The 18810-nt window shown below is 49.9% G+C and overlaps 1 protein-coding gene across 1 annotated transcript in view; it reads left to right on the top strand.

The window, feature by feature from the left end:
- The window catches only part of MN1 (MN1 proto-oncogene, transcriptional regulator), a 47417-nt gene extending 39504 nt beyond the window's left edge, over nt 1-7913 (top strand). The window contains 1 exon segment of the mRNA XM_037817335.1: nt 4853-7913. Coding sequence (XP_037673263.1) covers nt 4853-5034 — 182 coding nt within the window. The 3' untranslated portion in view covers nt 5035-7913.
- Nucleotides 7914-18810: the final 10897 nt, after the last annotated feature.

Raw genomic sequence — 18810 nt, 5'->3', positions numbered from 1 at the left:
GGCCGCGTGTACCTCAATGGCCTGAAGGAAAGTTGGCCGCCAGAGAGATGACTGTACAAAGTGCCGTGGCGTCCAAAGAGGGGGTGGCAGGGAGAGGAAGGAGGGGGCTTGAAGGATCGGAGAGGATTTGCATCCACGAAGCAAGAGCAGGAAAGGGCCTTTGGGAGAAGGAACAGCGGGGACATCCCAACTCAAGGTTATGCCCTTGTGCGGCTAGAGGTGGCTGGTTCTGGCCAGTGGGTCGGATGCCCATAAAACCTGCCCGGCAGCCCTTCCTGGTGGACAGGCATGTCCATCCCTCCCAGGGAACCAGAGGGCCCCCCCGCCCAGCCCCCTGTACTGCCTGGACAGAATCAGGACATTCCAGCCTCTGGGACATACCCCCCCAGTGTGCATGGCAGCTCCAGCTCTTTCCCCCGTGGGGGTCCCTCTGGGCTCCTCTGAGCCAGCCCACCAGGAATCACCTTCCCCAGGTGTCTTAGCTTCTTGTGGCTGATATCAGGAGGTACCACCAGCCAGGTGCTTCAAACAACAAGAATTTATTGTCTCAAAGTTCTGGCAGTCAGAAGTCCACAAGAAACCGAGGCATTAGGGAGAACTTTCCTCGCCTCTTGCAGCTTCCTACAAGTCATTGGCCTTCCTTGGCTTGCAGCTGCGGCACTTCAGTCTCAGCCTTTATCATCACATGGTGTTCTGTCCATCTGTCTGTCCCGATGTCCTTTTATAATGGACTCCAGTCCTGTTGGATCAGTCCTACTCTAATCTAGTTTGGCCTCGTCTGAACTATTCACGTCTTCAGAGACCCTCTCTCCAAGAAAGGTCCCATTCCCAGGATCGGACGTTTGGACTTGCATGTGTCTTTATATTAAACCCATAACACTGGGTTTCAGATGGGGAAACTGAGGCCCTGAGGAGCGGGATGAGTTTCCCACATATGGGGGATTCTGGGACTTGACCAGCTCGAAATCCTGGGTGGAAAGGTGAGGGCCTGGCTCACAGCTGTTGACCTGCCCCCCACGCCCCTCACCCCTGCCCTGTGACCCTCTGCAGCCCCCTGCAACTTGGGGCCTCATCTTTCCATGACTTCAGTCAGGCCCCAGACCCCGACTGACGCTCAGCCTGCTGCGTCCGGGGTGCGGCCACAGTCTTATGGAGGAGGCAGACAACTAACGAGCAGAGAAAATGACGAGGATGGGAGTGGTCCCGTGGGTGCCTGCTGGGGCTGGGAGCTGAGTAACTCCAGGGTCCCCGTCTGTGCTGGGAGCTCAGCGGGCAGGGGGCATTTGTATCTCTGGGTCCTGACGTGGGGGGCTGGCTTTCCTGCCACCACCCAAAGGAGGAATGGGGACTGAGGGCCTCTCCCCGAGCTGGGGCAGGCCCCGACTTGAGGCCGGCTTCCGCAGGACTGATTTATCTGCAGCAGCTCGGCAGCCTGGGGGACCCAGGGCGTGTTGGGTCCCCCCCCCCCCCCAGCCCCCAGCTGGAATGAATCTGGCAGGAGGATGAGTTTGGTCATGCTTGGGTCGACGAAAACTGGAGAATAAGATTCTCTCTTAATAATTTTCCCTGTGATGCCAGATGGGCTGTTTCCCTTGCTTGTCTGAGGCAGAGCTGGGGAACCCCAGATGCTGGGCCAGCCCCTCACCCTCTCTGAGCCCCAGGGGCACCCTCTAAAGTGGGGAGATGTGTCCCCCTGTTGCTGGACTTATGGGGGGGGTGAAATCAGATAATACACGGTAAGGTTCAGCTGTGTCTCCAGCCTGCCCTCATTAAATTCCGCCCCCCCCCCCAAAAAGAGAAGTGTCTCTGAATTGTCTGTAACTTGGGAATAAAAGCATCTTTAGGAAATGTGGCCATTTGGGTGGGCCTGTAGCCATCCCTCAGCTCCCCAGCTCCCAGACGGGTCCCCAAGCTTCCTCTGCCCCAGCAAGTTGCTCAGGAAACGCCAACTTCCCTTCACCTCCCGGGGCTTGTAGCAACAGGGAGAGGGAGCCAGGTGTGACGGCCCCGTCCTGAGTCTCATCTCTCTTTAGGTGTGGGACGTTTGGCAAGGGCTTTATCCCCCTGAGCCTCCTTTTATCTGTGAAATGGGCACAAGCATTGCTGCTTCGGCCCCTTGAGACCATGCATGTTAAGTGAAGGACGGAATCCCCTTCCAGAATCCGTCTCTCTCTCTCTCTCTGACAGATCCCTAACCCCTCGCATCTCGATCTTGAAATGCTTGGAATAAAATCCCTTTGGGGGAGATTAAGCAGTGGGGTGTCATGGGAGTGAGACAAGCATGGGCTCAAGAATAGGGGTAGAGGGGCTGTGTCAGTTTTGCTAGATTCAGGGGACCCCAAATCTGATGTCTTGGGGTTCCTGGGGGCAAGGCCTGGGGGTGGCATTAGCAGAGGGGCAACCAGCTTTGAAACCTTGGGCTCAGAACCTGTTTCCCCTTCTGTAAAGTGGGGCAAAGGCTCTGATTTCATGGGCAGGGGGTGCTGAGGAGGGAGGCTGCCTCACAGTGGCCTTAGAAACCTGCAAAGACCCGCCCCCCACTCCTACCCCCTGGACCCCCAGATACTTGGCAGCCCGATCTGAAGTTCTCTCTGTGTGCCAGGCTCCCATTTTGCCAGTGAGAAATCAAGACTCAGAGAGGGAAAGTGGTGGACTCCAGGCCACACAGTGGGGTTCGAGCGCCACACTGTGACTGACTCCAAAGTCATCATCAGCTTCACGATGAAGGCAGGGCCGGTCTGCCTTGCTCCCTGCCAGAGCCACAAAACTGGTGCCAACCCCCGCCCCCTGCCAGCCCCCCCCCCCAATATTAGAGCCCCAGTAAAGGCTCATTAATTGAATGAGGGAGGAAACAAGCAAGGGAAGGACTCTTACTCCCCAGCCTGGTTCTTCCCAGCATGCACCCCCAAGCTGGCTGTCTCTGGGGCTCCAGGGCGGGAGCCCCAAATCCCGGTTAGTCACGGCCTGGCCTCGGCTGTCTGGGCCCCTCCCTCTGGGAGGATCTTCTCTGCAGCTCTCAGCTCAGCTCTCTGGGGAGCCCTCCTGCTTAGTTCCAGAGGCGGGGTGGGTGAGGCAGCTCCCGCCTGGCCCGGGGCCCTGGCTGGGCCTGCACAGAGCACGCTGAGGCTGGCAGGCTGGTTGCAGAGTTCTGTATCTGGGTGTGCTCCCTCGGCCGGAGCTGGGGTCCCTCACCCCCACCAATTTCAGCTTTTCTCACTTCTGCTGCGTCAGAAATTCACCACTGGCCCATCTCAAACTTGGCTCTGTCCCTTCCTGGCTGTGTGTCTGTGATTCCAGAAAAGGGGAAAAATGAGAATACTAACTGATACACAGTAAGTCTCAGAATGCAACCAGTATGTGCTTGGCAGCAGTGAATTAGAAGTCCTCCAAAAGGACTACTTCAGAACTCCCAGTTCTTGCTCCTAGCAGGGCTGAGGAGAAGGTTCTCTCTATTGCCTTTGTTTAGCACATTCAGGCTTCTGGTCTAATTCATACTAAGGTGTGAATGGTTGATAGACTCCCTTTCCTTCAAGGGTGTCTGACCCTTTGGACCATTTGGGTTGGTCAGTAGCCATCCCCCATGGTATTGTGTGACTAAGCGAGAAGAAAATTGAAGGGATTTTCATTTAGGGGAAGAACAGACAACCCCCCCGCCCTGGACACACACACACACACAAAGTCCCTTCATGCAGCATTTGGTGATGGACAAGGGTGCTGGTTTGGTTGGGGAGTCTAGACTCCCAGTCTTTACTGCCCTCTGCACCTTGCCACCCTCTGTTCTCGTGTGAATAGCACTTTACAGTTTACACAGACATTCTTGTGCATGTTAATGACCTCATCGACTAACCCCATTTTCAGAGAAGGGTACTTGACTGAGACTAGAACTCAAGTCTCAACCCTTGGGTTGGAGCTGTGTGACCTCAGAAAAGTTGATGTGCCTCTCTGGGCCTTAGACTCCCCATCTGTAAAATGGGAACTCAAAAGCTGAGCTCAGAGAATGGGAGAGAGTAAAGAGAGAAGCAGTTACCCCAGATATCTGCCCTTACACTTGAAGCTGCCTCAGTCGAGCCTCAGCCTCCACTCACGGAGGAGGGGCAAAGCCCAGGGGGGCCAGAAGGAGACTGAAGGAAGAGGTTAGGGATCTATGGGCTCCCCAGCCCCCTCCAACTGTGCTGAGCTGGTACTCACAGGCACCTTCCCTACCCTCCCTGCTTCCTTGGGAAGGGGGCTGCCTATTTCCTCCCATGTGACCCAGGGCAAGTCAGTTCCCCTCCCTGGGTCTCAGTCGTCTTAGCTGTAAAGGTTGACATCACTACCCTCTGGGATTGGTGTGTGGTTGACACTGTTTAACGAAGTCCCCAGCACATAATAGGCCCTCAGCAAATGTCTTTCAAGAGGAAAGAATGCATTCTGGAACCTGGACAAGCCTTCCCTCTACCCATTTACTGCATCTGGAGAACTCCTACACATCCTTCAATGCCCAGGTAGAGGGTCATCATTGAGGAAGCATTTCCTGATCTACTTGAAGCCTGGTTAATCTTTATTTCCTCTTCACTTGAGATGTCTTCCTGCACCCTAGTTCTACAGAGGTGGGCAGACCCTGCATTTATCCTTCCTCCCTCTCCTATTTCACAAGGGGGAAAATGAGGCCCAGCAACAGGCCTTCCCTCGGCCAGGATCTCACAGCCAAATCAGAGCAACAGCAGGGGACTTTGAACCAAGCATCTCTAGAACCCCTTGGACTGTCTCTAGACTCTCGCTCTTCTCCTGCCTCTGCCACTCAGTTCCCCATTAGAGCCCCCCTTATTGCTGAGCACCCCACTAATGCCCTTTCTTCCTTCTTCCCCTGCAGCCCTCGACCTCCCGGCGAACAAGGCCTCGGCGCCCCAGCCCGGCAGCCACTTGCAGTGCCTGTCTGTCCACTGCACGGACGACGTGGGTGACGCCAAGGCCCGCGCCGCTGTGCCCACTTGGAGGTCCCTGCACTCCGACATCTCCAACAGATTCGGGACATTCGTGGCCGCCCTGACTTGAACCGACAAGAAATACCCCCTCCCCTCGCCAGGCCCTCCCTCCTTCTCTCTCTCTCTCTCCCCTCCCCACCCCACCTGACCCACCCCTTATCCCCCACCCCCTCTTTGTTAATTTGAAAGGGCCACTATTGCTGAGTGGATGATTTGTTTTTTCTAGGTTGGTACTTGCTTAGTGGCATATGGACCGGAAAGGGTTAATTTAAAGGGAGGGGGGGGACCTCAAAAAATTTTTTTTTAAAAAAAGAAACTCGGCTGCCACAGTATGTTACCAGTGTTAACCCTTCTGCAGTTAGCAAACTTTTGCTTAAGCCTTTTTCCTGCTAGGTAATTCCTCATTTTTTCTGTAATCTTGGCATACATTTTTTTAGATGACCTCTTTCCTCATTTTATTTTCATGCTGCTGTATGTCCAAGTATTGTTATTTCATAATAAGACAAGAGTTGATTTCCTTTTTTATTCTTTTTTATTCTTCTTCTGCCCCCTTCCTTTTTTTTTTTTTTTTTTCCTTTTTGCTTTGTTCACTGCTTATTAAAATGGAAATCCCGGAGAACAAGTAATTCTGGAATATTGCCGGATGAAAGTTAAATTGTCATCACAATATTATATATTGACACCCAACTGTCATCAGTCAGGCAGGAGACAAACAATTAATGCCCCCCTTAGGTATTCTGCCTAGGATTTTGTTTTGTCTGCTCCCTAAGAAAACAGAGATATATATATCCGTTCCTACAAATTCACGTGCAGCCTTCAGCTCCGTTCTCTCTCCTGCTGGCAGCTGCCCCTCTCTGGGTTGGAGGAGAGGATGCATCCTGCTGGCTATGTGGAAAGCAGCTGGAATGTTCCACAGTGGTGTTTTCTCTCCTTTTTCTGGGCCTCTCTTTAAATGCCCAGGCTCTGAATTTTCACACTATATGGAGCAGCCTTGTGCCCATGGTGGTGGTGGTGGTGGGGGCAATGCCCCCCAGCTTGTGGCATCTCTGGGGGCTTCAGGCCCCCCCTGCCCCTTGCTGTAGTCAGACTGACTAGGTCTTCCTTGGGTGCTGAATTCTCAGCCCTTGACCTTTCCTGGCAGCTGTTACAGGCCCAGGCTTCACCGAGGAGGAAGGAGGGGACTGGGTGAATCTCCCCCATCCCTCCTTTCACCCCTATCTACTTTCTTGCCTCCAACGTGGGGGATCCATCACCCCACCTGGAAGGGATAGGCTTTAGCCAGCATTTTTGAGGGGCTGTTTCAGTAAAGGAGTCCTCAAGCTCAGCCTGCAAAGCCCCCCTCCTTGGAACCTGGGTGTTTTGCTTTGTTTTGTTTTTTGCAGGGCTTTGCAGACTCCCGAGAGATAGAATAGGGAGAGAGAAAGGAAATATGACGGATGACTTTGGTTCCTTACCTGTTAAACCCCAGAATCCCCCCATCCCCCTTTTTTATTTCATCTCACCCTTTGCAAACCTGGAGCCACGTCTCACGCGTCTCACAAAGGAATAACTTCTCCCTTTGAGCCGAGATGAGGGGGTGGCTGGGGAGCTGGGCAGCAGCAAGGGGGGTGCATGGGCCCAGCCCAGGCCTATCACGATGTCCTCTGGCCCTGCCCAAAGCAGTGGTCATCTCCAGATGTCCGGTGTTGGCAGAGATGGGCACCTTTGGGTGCAGCTGCTGCCTGCAGAGAATTTGACAACTTTCAGGAGGTGGTGGGCACCCACAGATTCCAGGGTGGACCAGACGAGAATGAGCGATATCACCTCTCCAAAATCGGTGACTCTGAGCAGATTTCATTTCCATTTTTGTTCCCAAGCATGTCTTACTAAATGCTCCATATCAAGCCTCTCCCCACCCCCAATAGTCCCCAAAGTCTTCAGATCCAGCATTTTATTTTATTTTATTTTATTTTACTTTATTTTTTTTTTGCAAGTGACCTGAAGGCTTTGGGCTGGCCATACAACATCCACATGGTTTATTTCAAAGAACTTTTCAGCACGGGGAGAGGAGTCGAGAGATACCTCGCTTGCTCCCCTCCGTCGTCGTCTGCTCTCCTCCGCCGGGGTCCCAGTCTGTCCGGACTGTCTGTGGTCCTTGGTCTGTGCTGTCTGACCAGGGGCAGAAGCAGGTGGCATGGATTTATCAGGGAGGCACTGTGCTCCAACATCCCTCCTGGGGCTCCGCTACCAAATGAAAGAAAAGGGGAGGAAGACTGCCCCCCGCCACCAACAGTGGGAGACTCCGCCGTAGTCTGGGCAAAACTCAGCGCCCCCTCTGATTCTGCAATGTACAGCTGTTTGAGAGCTTCATTATTTTCATTTTTAAACAGGAATAATTTCTCCTTAATTGCTTAAGGCCAGGGAGCAAAGTGCCCTGCCTTCCCCAGCGTTGAGCTCATCAGCGCACTTTTGGCCATCGGCTCGTGGTGCCGGCAACCTCTGAAACCCCTGAAGTTTGAAACTGTCTCGCTCCCCACGACCCCAGAATGGAACAGCTTTAAAAATAGCCTTAAGCAAAAGGATGTTATTTCATTAAATTTGGTTTAATGGAAAGAATAAAAGCAAATTAAAAACACACCCACCACATGCGACTCCAAACACTGGTAATCGGTACCGCGTAACAAACTCTTCTGGAAAGAAAACGAAAACGTTATTGCACATGTAAAATATGAGAACTTAACTCTGCTGTGTGTTAGGCAATCCTGTAATCTTTTTTGACTCTTAAAAAAAAAAATTCATTTCTGAAATGCTTGGTTGGAAGACTGTGACAATAGCTCATGAAATTGAGTGTTATTTTTTTCTTTCTTTTTTTAAAAAAAATATGTAAAGTGCAGTCTTCTGTATTCATGCAAATTGTATATACCTGTATATGTTTTCCTGAGCAGCTAAATAACAATAAATATGACGTTAATGGTGAGTGTGGTCCATTTGTGGGTGGGGTTTATTTTTGTGGGTGGGGTTTATTTTGTCTCCACCCCCATCTCCCTTCCAATAGTTCTCTTAAATTCCACGGGGGAATTGGGATAGGTCTGAACATGTGTGTGTGCGAGCCCTGATGCTTTTCTAAGTTGGGGAATCTCAGTTTCTCAACCTTGGTACTGACATTTTGGGTCTGGCAATTATTTGTGGTGGGGGGCCGTCCTGTGCATTGTAGGATGTTGAGCAGCACCCCTGTTCTCTACCTACTAGAATCCAGTAGCAGCCCCCTCCACCTGTGACAACCCAAAATGCCTCCAGACATTTCCCGGTGTCCCCTGGGTGCCAAGAGCACCCCAGGCTGAGAGTCACTGGTATCTAATTAGTGCAGGAGGGAGGGGGCCAGGGAAGGTCCCCCAGTGCCCCCCAGTACCTGCACTGGGCCTCCCAGGCCCCCTCACAGTACCCAGGTGGGATGGTTATTCTTCTTGGGTTCTGGTGTCCAGTTTCAGGTGCCAGCTTGACCCCATTTGGTGGGCTTTGTAAACTCCTGCAAGTGATGTAGCTTCTCAGCACCTCCCTTTCCTCATTTATGAAAAGGCTCTACCAGCTCCTGAGGTCATCAGAGGAAGCAGTTTATGTGGGGAGCTAAGCACAAAGCCTGACATCCAAGTACAGACTCCAAATGCATAAGCTGCTAACAACGACGTCATCATTATTGGAGCTTGGGATTGCTGACAGTGTTCTGGTGTCAGGCTCTCCTGGGTTGGACCCCATCTCCCCTGCTCACTAGTCACGGGGCTTGGACCATTGATTTAACCTCAGCCTCCATGATCTTGGCTCTAAAATGGAGCAGATAACATCTAGCTTGAAAGGTTACGTTAAGCACTAGCCCCGTTCGGCCCCTGTAAACGTGCCAGCTCTCCCATGCGTCACTCTTTGGCCAATAACTCCTCTGTCACTTGCAGCCTGAAGTTCAAGGCCATTGCAGAACCTTCCCCCTGCCCCTTCCTTTTGCTCCTTTACCTCCCAGTATTTCTCAAAGTGGGGTCCACAGATTCTGGGCAGCAGAAACACCTAAGGGTGCTTGTTACCTGCAGATTCTTGGCTTCACTCTAGACGACGGAATCAAAACCTCTGAACCCTTACTTTATACACAATTGCAACAGGTATAGTTTCCATCTTTCCCAGCCCACGGCACTTCAGCTTGAGGTGGGAAGACGAGGCTGAGATGATAGAAGCAGACTGAGAACCAAAGCAGGGGCATTCAGTGTGGGGTTAAACAGCTCACACACTTCCACTGTGTCTCTACAATGACCCCACCTCTCAAAGCATCATGCTGACAGACCATCTTAACAGACGATCCCTGGCTTGGCATCAAGTTGGTAACAAGTTGAGTTCTGTTCAGCAAGTGCCCCATCCCAGGAGAAAAGAACACATTTAGGAAGATTACCACCTGTGGTTACTTTGACTTCTGGAACCCTGAGTGGAAAGACCTTTGGAGTTAGTCTCTAGGAGCAGCCAGGGCTCTCTCTCTGGGCCTCAGTTTCCTTGGCAGTGAAGTGGGTGTAAGAGTGCTACTGACCCCACAGAGCTGTTCTGTAGGGAGAGCACTGAGCTCAGTGCCAGGCAGAGAACAGGGAGCCAACAGGGCCAGGCCCCTTCCCACCTCTGGGTGACCCTTTCCCATTGGCATCAGGTGGGGCAAGCCTGCCAGACTCTCCAGAGTTAGGAAACGTGCTCTCCTGCCAGTACTTCCCGCAACCCGCTTGCCATGAAGAATGGCTGTGGTGGAGAGTTGCCTCCCTGGGGCTATCTCAGGGATCCGAGTTCCCATCTCTCACCAGTAACCAAAGGACACATGCAGGGAATTAATTTCATATCAACTCTACAGATAAATTTACTGAGCTCCTACTATGTGCCAGTACTGAGGATCCCAATAATAAAGTTGCTGTGAATTGAGGACATACTGTGTGACAGGTTCTGTATAAGGCCGTTTGGAGACTGATATTCACATTTAATTCTCCCAGCAACCTTGGGAGATAGGCAGAATCATCCCATTCTGCAGATTAGGAAACAGGCTCAGGTTGATGAAGTGCTCACAGGTGTGCAGTTAGAAAGCCACTTCTAACCCAGCTGTGACTGACATCAAGGATTATCTTGCACTTAAAATACTACCAGTCTAGAAGGGGAGCTAGACAAATAAATTGACAATTAAAAGTGAGGGGGCATACCCAATAACCCATGGTGGTTCCCGGGATGGGTGTCACTCTGAGAGATTCATGAGCCCTATTTGGGAGGCTTGGGGAAGGATTCCTTGAAAAGATCATGTTCATAAGGGGTTTTGAAGGATGAATAAGAGTTCACCAGGTGGTTATCCCACATATATAAATTGACCCTGAATTGGCAGAAGTTTTGTTGTTTGTTTTTGTCGATTCAACTTTTAAAGACTACTTTATATCATGCAATGGCATATTATCAGAATATAAGGTTTTAAGGAGGAGGCCTCTAGGCTGATCTTAATCTGGAAGAACGTAAAAACCTCTTTAACCTTTAAAGGTCTCTTGCTCAAACTGACAGTTGTATATGATTGATCACTTTGAGGACTCAGTGAAAGAAAGACAGGTGAAAGAATGATGGGTATTGGGTGTGGGCATTTGGGAGATTTCAGATTGGAAAGGATGAGCAAGTGAATGAATCTGTGCCTCATAGGGCCCAAGAGCCAAAAGGATCATGGACTGAAAGATTTTTGGAGGTGAGTGGAAACATGCGATGTGGAAGCTGAAACACGGGGTGCCTGTTGGCTCTGGGGAGGGCCCTGTCTGGGGTGCAGCACAAGGCTGGTCTACTCTGCAGGCTGAGCCTCTCTCTGTGTTGACAGAGAAACACCATCTTCACCGGACGTCCCACCTCACAACCTCAAAAGGGCTGCCTCCTTCACCATCGTCGACAATCCCAGGGACTGAGGGGCAGAAGGTAGCCGGGGACCCCAGCCCAGCTCAGATTAGGAGAGTGGCAGCCAGCCCCACGCAACATGCCAGCTGCCAGAGAGGTGTGCTGTTGATCTGTAGCGGGTGGATGTTGAATGAATTTCATTGTTGCAGTTTCAGAGGGAGCCACATTCTCTGGAAGAGATTTGGACTGACTAAAGTAGGAAATGTCCACCTGGGGAGATGTCAGTTTGGGCCTCGGGTTTTCCTTCTCTACAGTGGGTGGTGACCAAGGTCCCTTTGAATGTTGGCGTCTAAAACTCTACATTCTTAAGCCTTGAGTCCCAAGTTTCTGACCAATCCTCCACAAACCTCAACTGCAAGTTTCAGAAGCCTCATTCCATGATCACCTTGTGTTTTTAAGGTATTTAGAGCAAATGCCCCAGCCAGAGATGGGTGAGTTCTTGGGACAGGTAGGAGAAGAAAGGGGGCCGAGAAGTAAAGATGTCACCTCCTTATGAGTCCCAGCAGGCCTTTGAACAGGAATTTGGTTAGAGATCAGTGACTGGGCCGGGGATTACAGGGGGTGGCAGGCTCTAGCCGGGGTGGGCCTTGGATTCCCAGGTTGGATGGGTGGGTAGAAGTTGGGACTGAATCATGTACCCATTGGGTTTGAACCCGGTGGTAAACAGGATCCTTGAATATATTAAGGGGATTCAGGGTGGAGGTACATTTGTGAAGAGGCTCTCTGAAGATCCTATTTAGACAAGCCCAAGTTAGATCAGGGTGAGCCTCAATCCATACAACTGGAGTCCTTATAAGAAAAGGAAAGTGGACACAGAAGAAGAAACCAGAAGAAACCAGAAGCCAGAAATAGGAGAAGTCAGAGAGCTTGCTGCAGGATGGAGGACTCCTGTTAACAGAATGCAGCCAACTCTGGAAGAAAGCATGACCTTGGACGTCCCAACTTTGGACTTAAAGCCTTCAACACTGTGAGACAATAAATGTTCGTTAAGTCAACCTGTTGTGTGGTATTTGTCATAGCAGCTCTGGCAAACTAAGGCAGCGGGTCCCAGCATGCCAATGCCACATGTCTTTGCACCTCAATTTCCCCATCTGCAAAGTGGGGAGGATGGTGACAGCAATGACCACGTCCCAGGGACATTGTACGTCTCAAATGAGGAAGCTGCATAGAGGATTTCACGCAACGTCTGGCCCACAGGAAGCGCTGAGACTGTTAGCCATTTGTAATGTCAGCCATTGTGGATTCCTGTGAACTCCGAGCGTGGACAGGGCACTGAGAATAGGGAGGGGGCGATGCAGGCATACAGTAGGCGCCCACTAAATGTCTAGACCTGCATTGTCCAATACGGTCGCCACCAGCTATATGTGGCTCTTGAGCACTTGAAACGTGGCTGGTCCAAATCAGGTGGCTTGTATATGTAAAATACATACCAGATTATGAAGACAATGCTCACGTAAAGTATCTCATTAATTAAAATTAAAGTTTTGTGTGTTGATTAGCTGTTGAAATGATGATATTTTGGAAATACCCTTAATACATTATCAAAAATTAATTTCACTTATTTTTTCTTACCTTTTAATGTGGTATATTCATTTTCTATCGCCACTGTGCCAGTTTGGATATATTATGTCCCCCCAAAAGCCACATTCTTTAATGCAATCTTGTGGGGGCAGATGTATTAGTGTTGATTAGGTTGGAATCTTTTGGTTGAGTGTTTCCATGGAGATGTGACTCAATCAACGGTGGGAGGAATGTTTGATTATTTCCATGGAGATATGGATCCTGCCCATTCAGGGTGGGTCTTGATTTAATTACCAGAGTCCTATAAAAGAGCCCACAAACAGAACGGGCTCAGAGCATCTCGGAGAGACATTTTGGAGATGGCCGCTGAAAGCAGACTTTTGCTGACAGTTTGGGGATGCTAGCCCAGTATTTGCTCCGGACAAATGAAGAGAGGACAAAACACCCCAAGAGCAGCATTTTGAAGAACGCACAGGAGCTGAAATAGGAGCTGGAACACAACCCAGGATCAGCAGACACCAGCCACGTGCCTTCCCAGCTAACACGTTTTCCGGACATAATTGGCCTTCCTTTCGTGAAGGTATACCTGTGTTGATGCCTTAATTTGGAGATTTCATGGCCTTCAGACTGTAAGTTTGTAACCTAATAAACCCCCTTTATAAAAGCCAATCCATTTCTGGTGTTTTGCATAATGGCAGCATCAGCAAACCAAAACAGCCAAATAGCAGACAATGGCAAATTTAGGGACTTAAAATACACAGTTATTATCTCATAGTCTCTGTGGGTCAGGAATTGGGCATGGCTGGGCTGTGTTCTCACCCGGAGGCCCGTCTGGGGGATGATCTGCTTCCGAGCCCATTTAGGTTGTCTGCAGAATTCCTTTCCTTGGGGCTGAATGACGGAGGCCCCAGCTTCTTACTGGAATTTGGCCAGGGGCTGCTCTCTGCTCTGAGAGACACCCATAGCTCCTGCCATGGGACCATCTCCATGGGCAGCTCATGACATTTGCTTCTTCAAGGCCGGCAGGACAGGCTCTCAATTCAGTCTGCCAAGGTGAGTCTTATATAATGTCATGTAATCACGGGGATTTAAATTTTCTTCCGGTCTGTGGCTTTTCTTCGTGGTGTCTTTTAAAGTGCCAGGGATTTAAAATTTTGTGAAGTCCATTGTACCAAGTTTCTTTCATGCTGAGTGTTGACATCCCATCACCTTTGACATGCAATATATCCTATTCAAAGGACTGACATTTCTGTTGGTTAAAAGCAAGTCCCAGGGTCCATCCACACTTAAGGGGAGGGGATTATACGTGAGTACGATTCATCGGAGGTGTGTCCACACCTGTGGCTCCTGGAACATTTTTATTACATATGTGTCCTGCATTTCTATTTTATTTCTATTTCTATTGGACAGCATTGGTCTAGAGACTTATGAATTGTGTCTTGAAGGCTACTCTGCCTTTGATTTGCGTGTAGAGAAATCTTCTTGTGGTTTTAATTGGTATGTCCCTAACAATGTTGAGTACCTTTTCATGTGCTTATTTACTATCTGTATATCTTTTTCAGTGACGTGTCTGCTCAAATCATTTGCTCAATTTTTTATTAGGTTTTCTTTTTATTATTGAATTGGAAGAGTTCTTTATATATTCGTTTACAAGCCCCTTCTCAAATATGTGTTGCAAATATTTTCTCCCAGTCTGTGGCTTTCCTTCATGATGTCTTTAATGTGGCAGGGATTTAAAACTTCACCAAGTCCACTGTACCAAGTTTCTTTCACTCTGAAAGTTGACAATGTCCTCTCTAAGGTCTTGCTTCCTGCTAGCAGCTTTGTGGTTTTAGCTTTTAAGTTTAGCTCTCTCTCTTAGTTTTGATTTAAGTTCATACATAGTACAAAGCAAGGATAAGTGTCTTTATTTCCAGTATATCCAGCTGCTCCCCCATGGTTGGTTGGGGTGATTTTCTTTTTCCTACCGCATTGCTTTGGCATCTGTACTCGTTTCCTGTGGCTGCTGTGACCAATTGCCACAAACTCAGTGGCTTAAAACAGCAGAAATGTATCGTTCTGCAGCTCTGGAGGCTGTAAGGCCACATGGAGGTGTTGGCAGGGCCATGCTTTCCCCGAAGGCTCTAGGGGAAGGTCCTTCCTTGCCTCTTCCTGGCTGCCGGAGGTGTCCGGTCATCCTTGATATCCCATGGCTTGTGGCCACATACCTCCAGCTTCTTCCTCTGTGTCACACACCTTTCGCCCCTGTGTCTCTGTCTCCTTTTCTTATAAGGACACAATCCTATTGGATTAGGGCCTGCTCTAATCCAGTGTGACCTCGTCTTAACTTGATTACATCTGCAGAGAGCTTATTTCCAAATAAGGTTCCATTTGCAGGGACTGGGGGTTAGGATTGCAACATATCTTTTTGGGGGGCACAATTCACCCCATCATTTGACTGTATATGTAGGGATCTAATTTTGGACTTGGTTCCATTCCATGGATCTCCTTGCCCATCCTTTTGCCACATGGACAGATTTTGTTTTTAATTCAATTTTATTGAGATACATACACATACCATACAATCATCCACAGTGAACAATCAACTGTTCCCAGTATCATCATATAGTCGTGCATTCATCACCCTAATCTATTTTTAAACATTTTCATTACCCACACAAAAAAGAATAAGAATAAAAGTTAAAGTAAAAAAGAATACCCAAAACATCCCATAGCCCCACATCCCTCCCTATTATTCATTTACTTTTTGTCCTCATGCACAGACAGATTTTAAGCTGGGGTTGCACTGGCATTTTGGTACATATCCTCTGCAGAAGGGCTAAGAAAGGGAGTTAGAAGGAAGATACCAGTGCTTCCTACTATAGTCCTAAAATTAATGCCTCAAAAACATGGCAGTGTCATTATTGCCTGCCAGAAGGCCTTCACTCCAAGCCTGCTCTCTGAGCATTGGAAAATGAAATTAACACATTTGAGAGAGGCGTGAAAGGCCTATAGCACCGAACCGAGGTTTTCCCCTTGTAGTAACAGAAAAGCTTGGAAAGCGCTGCAAAAGGAGTGACTTCATCACTAGGAGGCTGGGGTTTGCTTGCGGCTGCACTTGTGCTGTGGTGGACCACCCTGCCCCAGACTTCCGAGAAACATTGCTCAATCTCTCCACTTTACACACCAAGAAACTGAGGCTCAGAGAATCGAGTGCCTTGTTCAAGGTGGCACAGCAAGAGAGCTGGGCCAGAACCACATACTGCACCTCCCTGACTCTCTCCCACTAACCATCCCTTGTCCGGAGACACTGGATCCGGGATGGGTTGAATGACAGGGGCTGGTGGTGGTTCCCCCTTTCTGGCTCGATGCTGTCCAGCCTCCCCACCTTTTGCTGCTGTTGAGGTTAATGTGTGGAGATGTGCAGCTTGTGTCTGGGGGCGAGAGCTGACTGCACGGGCCGACTCTGGTTGATGTACACTGCTGGGGGCCCCCGTGGCTGTGCTCACTTAAACATATAACAGGTCATGCGTGATCCAGGCTCTAAAGAGTAGTAGAACCAGGGAAGGAAATTGAAGGTGATGGGTGTGTGTGTGTGTGTGTGTGTGTGTGTGTGTGTGTGTGTGTGTGCCGATTTGGATGTATTATGTGCCCCAAAAGCCATATTCTTTGATACAGTCTCGTGGGGGCAGATGTATTTAGTCTTGATTAGGTTGGACTCTTTGGATTAGCTGTTTCCATGGTGATGTGACCCACCCAACTGCGAGTAATATCTCTGATTAGATTATTTCCATGGATGTGTGGCCTCGCCCACTCAGCATGGGCCTTGATTCGTTTACTAGAGGCCTATAAGAACTCAGACAGAAGGAGCTCAGTGCTGCCGCTGAGAGAGACATTTTGGAGACGGCCTTTGAAAGCAGCCTTTTGCTAGCCCAGAGAAACTAAGAGAACAGCCTAGAGAGAAACGTCCTGGGAGAAAGCCATTTGAAAGCAGAACCCCAGAGCAGATGCCAGCCACGTGCCTTCCCAGCTAACAGAGGTTTTCCAGACACCATCAGTGTTCTTCAATGAAGGTACCCTACTGTGGATGCCTTTGTTTGGACACTTATGGCCTTAAGACTGTAACTTTGTAACCAAATAAACCCCCTTTTTAAAAGCCAACCCATTTCTGGTGTTTTGCAAACCGAAACGGGGGTTGCTAAGGGACGCCTCCCTGAAGACGTCCCAGAGGATGAGACTGGGGAAGTGGGGAATGAGCCAGGCAATTTCTGGGCAGAGGGGGCAGCATGTGCAAAGGCCCTGTGGTGGGACCGTCCTTGGCACGTTGGAGGAACAGCAAAGCTTTTAGGATGGTAGCAATATGCAGGGGCCTGGAAGCCGCAGAGGGGCATTTCTCATTCTCTGGACCTCTTACTCTGGTGCATTCAAAATCCTGAACCCAAATGAGCTCCCAGCATCCTCTCTGCCTCCTGGACTCCTCTGGGATCCCAGAATGTCCTCTCAAATTCCCTATCTTGGTCCTCCTCATTCCCTGCCTCTTTGAGGTCCTGTAGAACCAGCTGTCCCCCCAGGCCCTCTGCCCCTTTGGCTCCTATCGAAGTTCATGGGGCAGGAGCCAGTTTTAGCCATTCATCTCACTTTTGATTTATTTTTACTATATTTACTTATTTATTTTTACTACATCTCACGTGATTTTGCCGAGAAAGGTAACACAAAGATCTGTGTGTGCACAGGCTGCTGGGCCCGAGGAGACAGCACCAGGGTCTGGGGAAGGGGAGTGGGTAGCCTCAGAGCTGCCGACTGAGATGCCCCCCTGCATCCTCCTGGGAGCTCCGCTTTATCTAATGAGGGTTTGAGGTTTCTGGTCCCAAATTCCTGGCTTGCTGGGATGGAGGTGGGGTGACCCATAGCTGCTGCTGCCCACACTGGCTGCCATTTACTGAGCACATGCCAGGGGCATCTCATGCATCAATTATGAGCTTAGGCTTCTTGTGCCCATTTTCCAGGGGAGGAAATGGAGGCTTGGAGGCAGAAAGTGATTTGCCTGAGGTCACATGTGGAACTGGGACTCGAGCCCAGGCCCCACTCTGCGTCTGAACCTCTGCCGACTGCCAGCAGACCCCTGGTTTGGGAGGGCCAGATGTGTGGTGGCGTCTGAGCAGACGGTGCAAGGCCAGTCCCGAATTCCACACTGACCAGCTCAGTTTCCCCATCTGACAAATGGGCGCAAACCAGCACCTGCCCCAGGTACCTCCCAGGACAAGGCTTCCCTGAGGGAAAGATGGAAAGGGGAAATTGAAAATGGGGAACTCCAGGAAGGGGGAGGTCGGGGCACCCCTGCCTGATCCTAGAACCCCCACAACCAAGTGCTTGCCACTGCTGGGGGAGGATGTCCTAGCTTACAGGTAAGGAAACTGAGGCTCAGAGTGTGCAGTCTGTGAGCCGAGGCTGCACAGGGCATGGGTTGTGGGGACTGGAAGCACATTCCGGAAACTCAGAGCTCCCATTGCATGTGCAGCAAGGACTCAACTTCCATTTGTACCTTTTGTAGGGACTTGAGCAAACAGGGCCCTGCAAGGCCTTGGTGGCTGTCTTGGTTTTTTTTATAGGAAGGGCAGGGACCCAGGCTGGCATATCCCCTTATGGTCTCCCGGTGGGCCTCCCAGGTAGGGGGTCTTAGCTGCATTACATGGGATGTGGGGGGCAGTAGGGAGAAGGTAGGGGCTGACTGGCTGGCAGACGGCCCATCAGCTCTCTGCCCAGGCCCACTGCCCGGGTGGCATCTCTCTGAGCTTCAGTTTCCTCATCTGTAAAATGGGGCTTATTTTAGCACCTACTGCATAGAAATGTCATAAGGATTAAATGCAGTAAGAGGGCTTTGCACAGGGCCTGCTCAGATACATCAGTTACTGTTAGTGGTAGAACTAACTTTTCTGTGCCTCAGTTTCCCCCTTTGCAAAATGGGGGTCCTAATAACTAACAATAGTAGGAAACGTTTATAGGGTGCTTGCTATGCGCCCAGGTCTGATCTATGCATTGCACACATATTACTGAGTTTTAGTAACGGATGTAGGTAACTAAAGCCCCAGCTGCCCTTCATGGTGACCGTTGACCCTTTGCAGTGGGGGAAGCAATGGGGATGGGGGACCAAGGGCTGAGAGAATCTCAGTGGGCCCTGAACTCAGACTTGGCTGGGCTAGGCTTCTTGCCATTTCAGGGCAGACTGGCTACCTAATTTGCAGAATCCAGTGCAAAATGAAAAAGCAGGGCACCATGTTCAAAAAGCATGAAAAAGTTACCAAACTATAAATCTTTTTCCTTCCTTCCACGGCCTCTCTCTTGACTTGTCTTGGTGCCTATTATTTGCAGTTTAACATAGTTCTAAGTAAAGAAAAATTTGAAAGTTAAATTATTAGCATGAATTTTACCTCATCTT

This window comes from Choloepus didactylus, chromosome 23, assembly GCF_015220235.1.
Source record: "Choloepus didactylus isolate mChoDid1 chromosome 23, mChoDid1.pri, whole genome shotgun sequence".
NCBI classification, from domain to species: domain Eukaryota; kingdom Metazoa; phylum Chordata; class Mammalia; order Pilosa; family Megalonychidae; genus Choloepus; species Choloepus didactylus.
The sequence above is the reverse complement of the archived record's forward strand: the minus strand, read 5'-3'. Positions and strand labels throughout refer to the sequence as shown.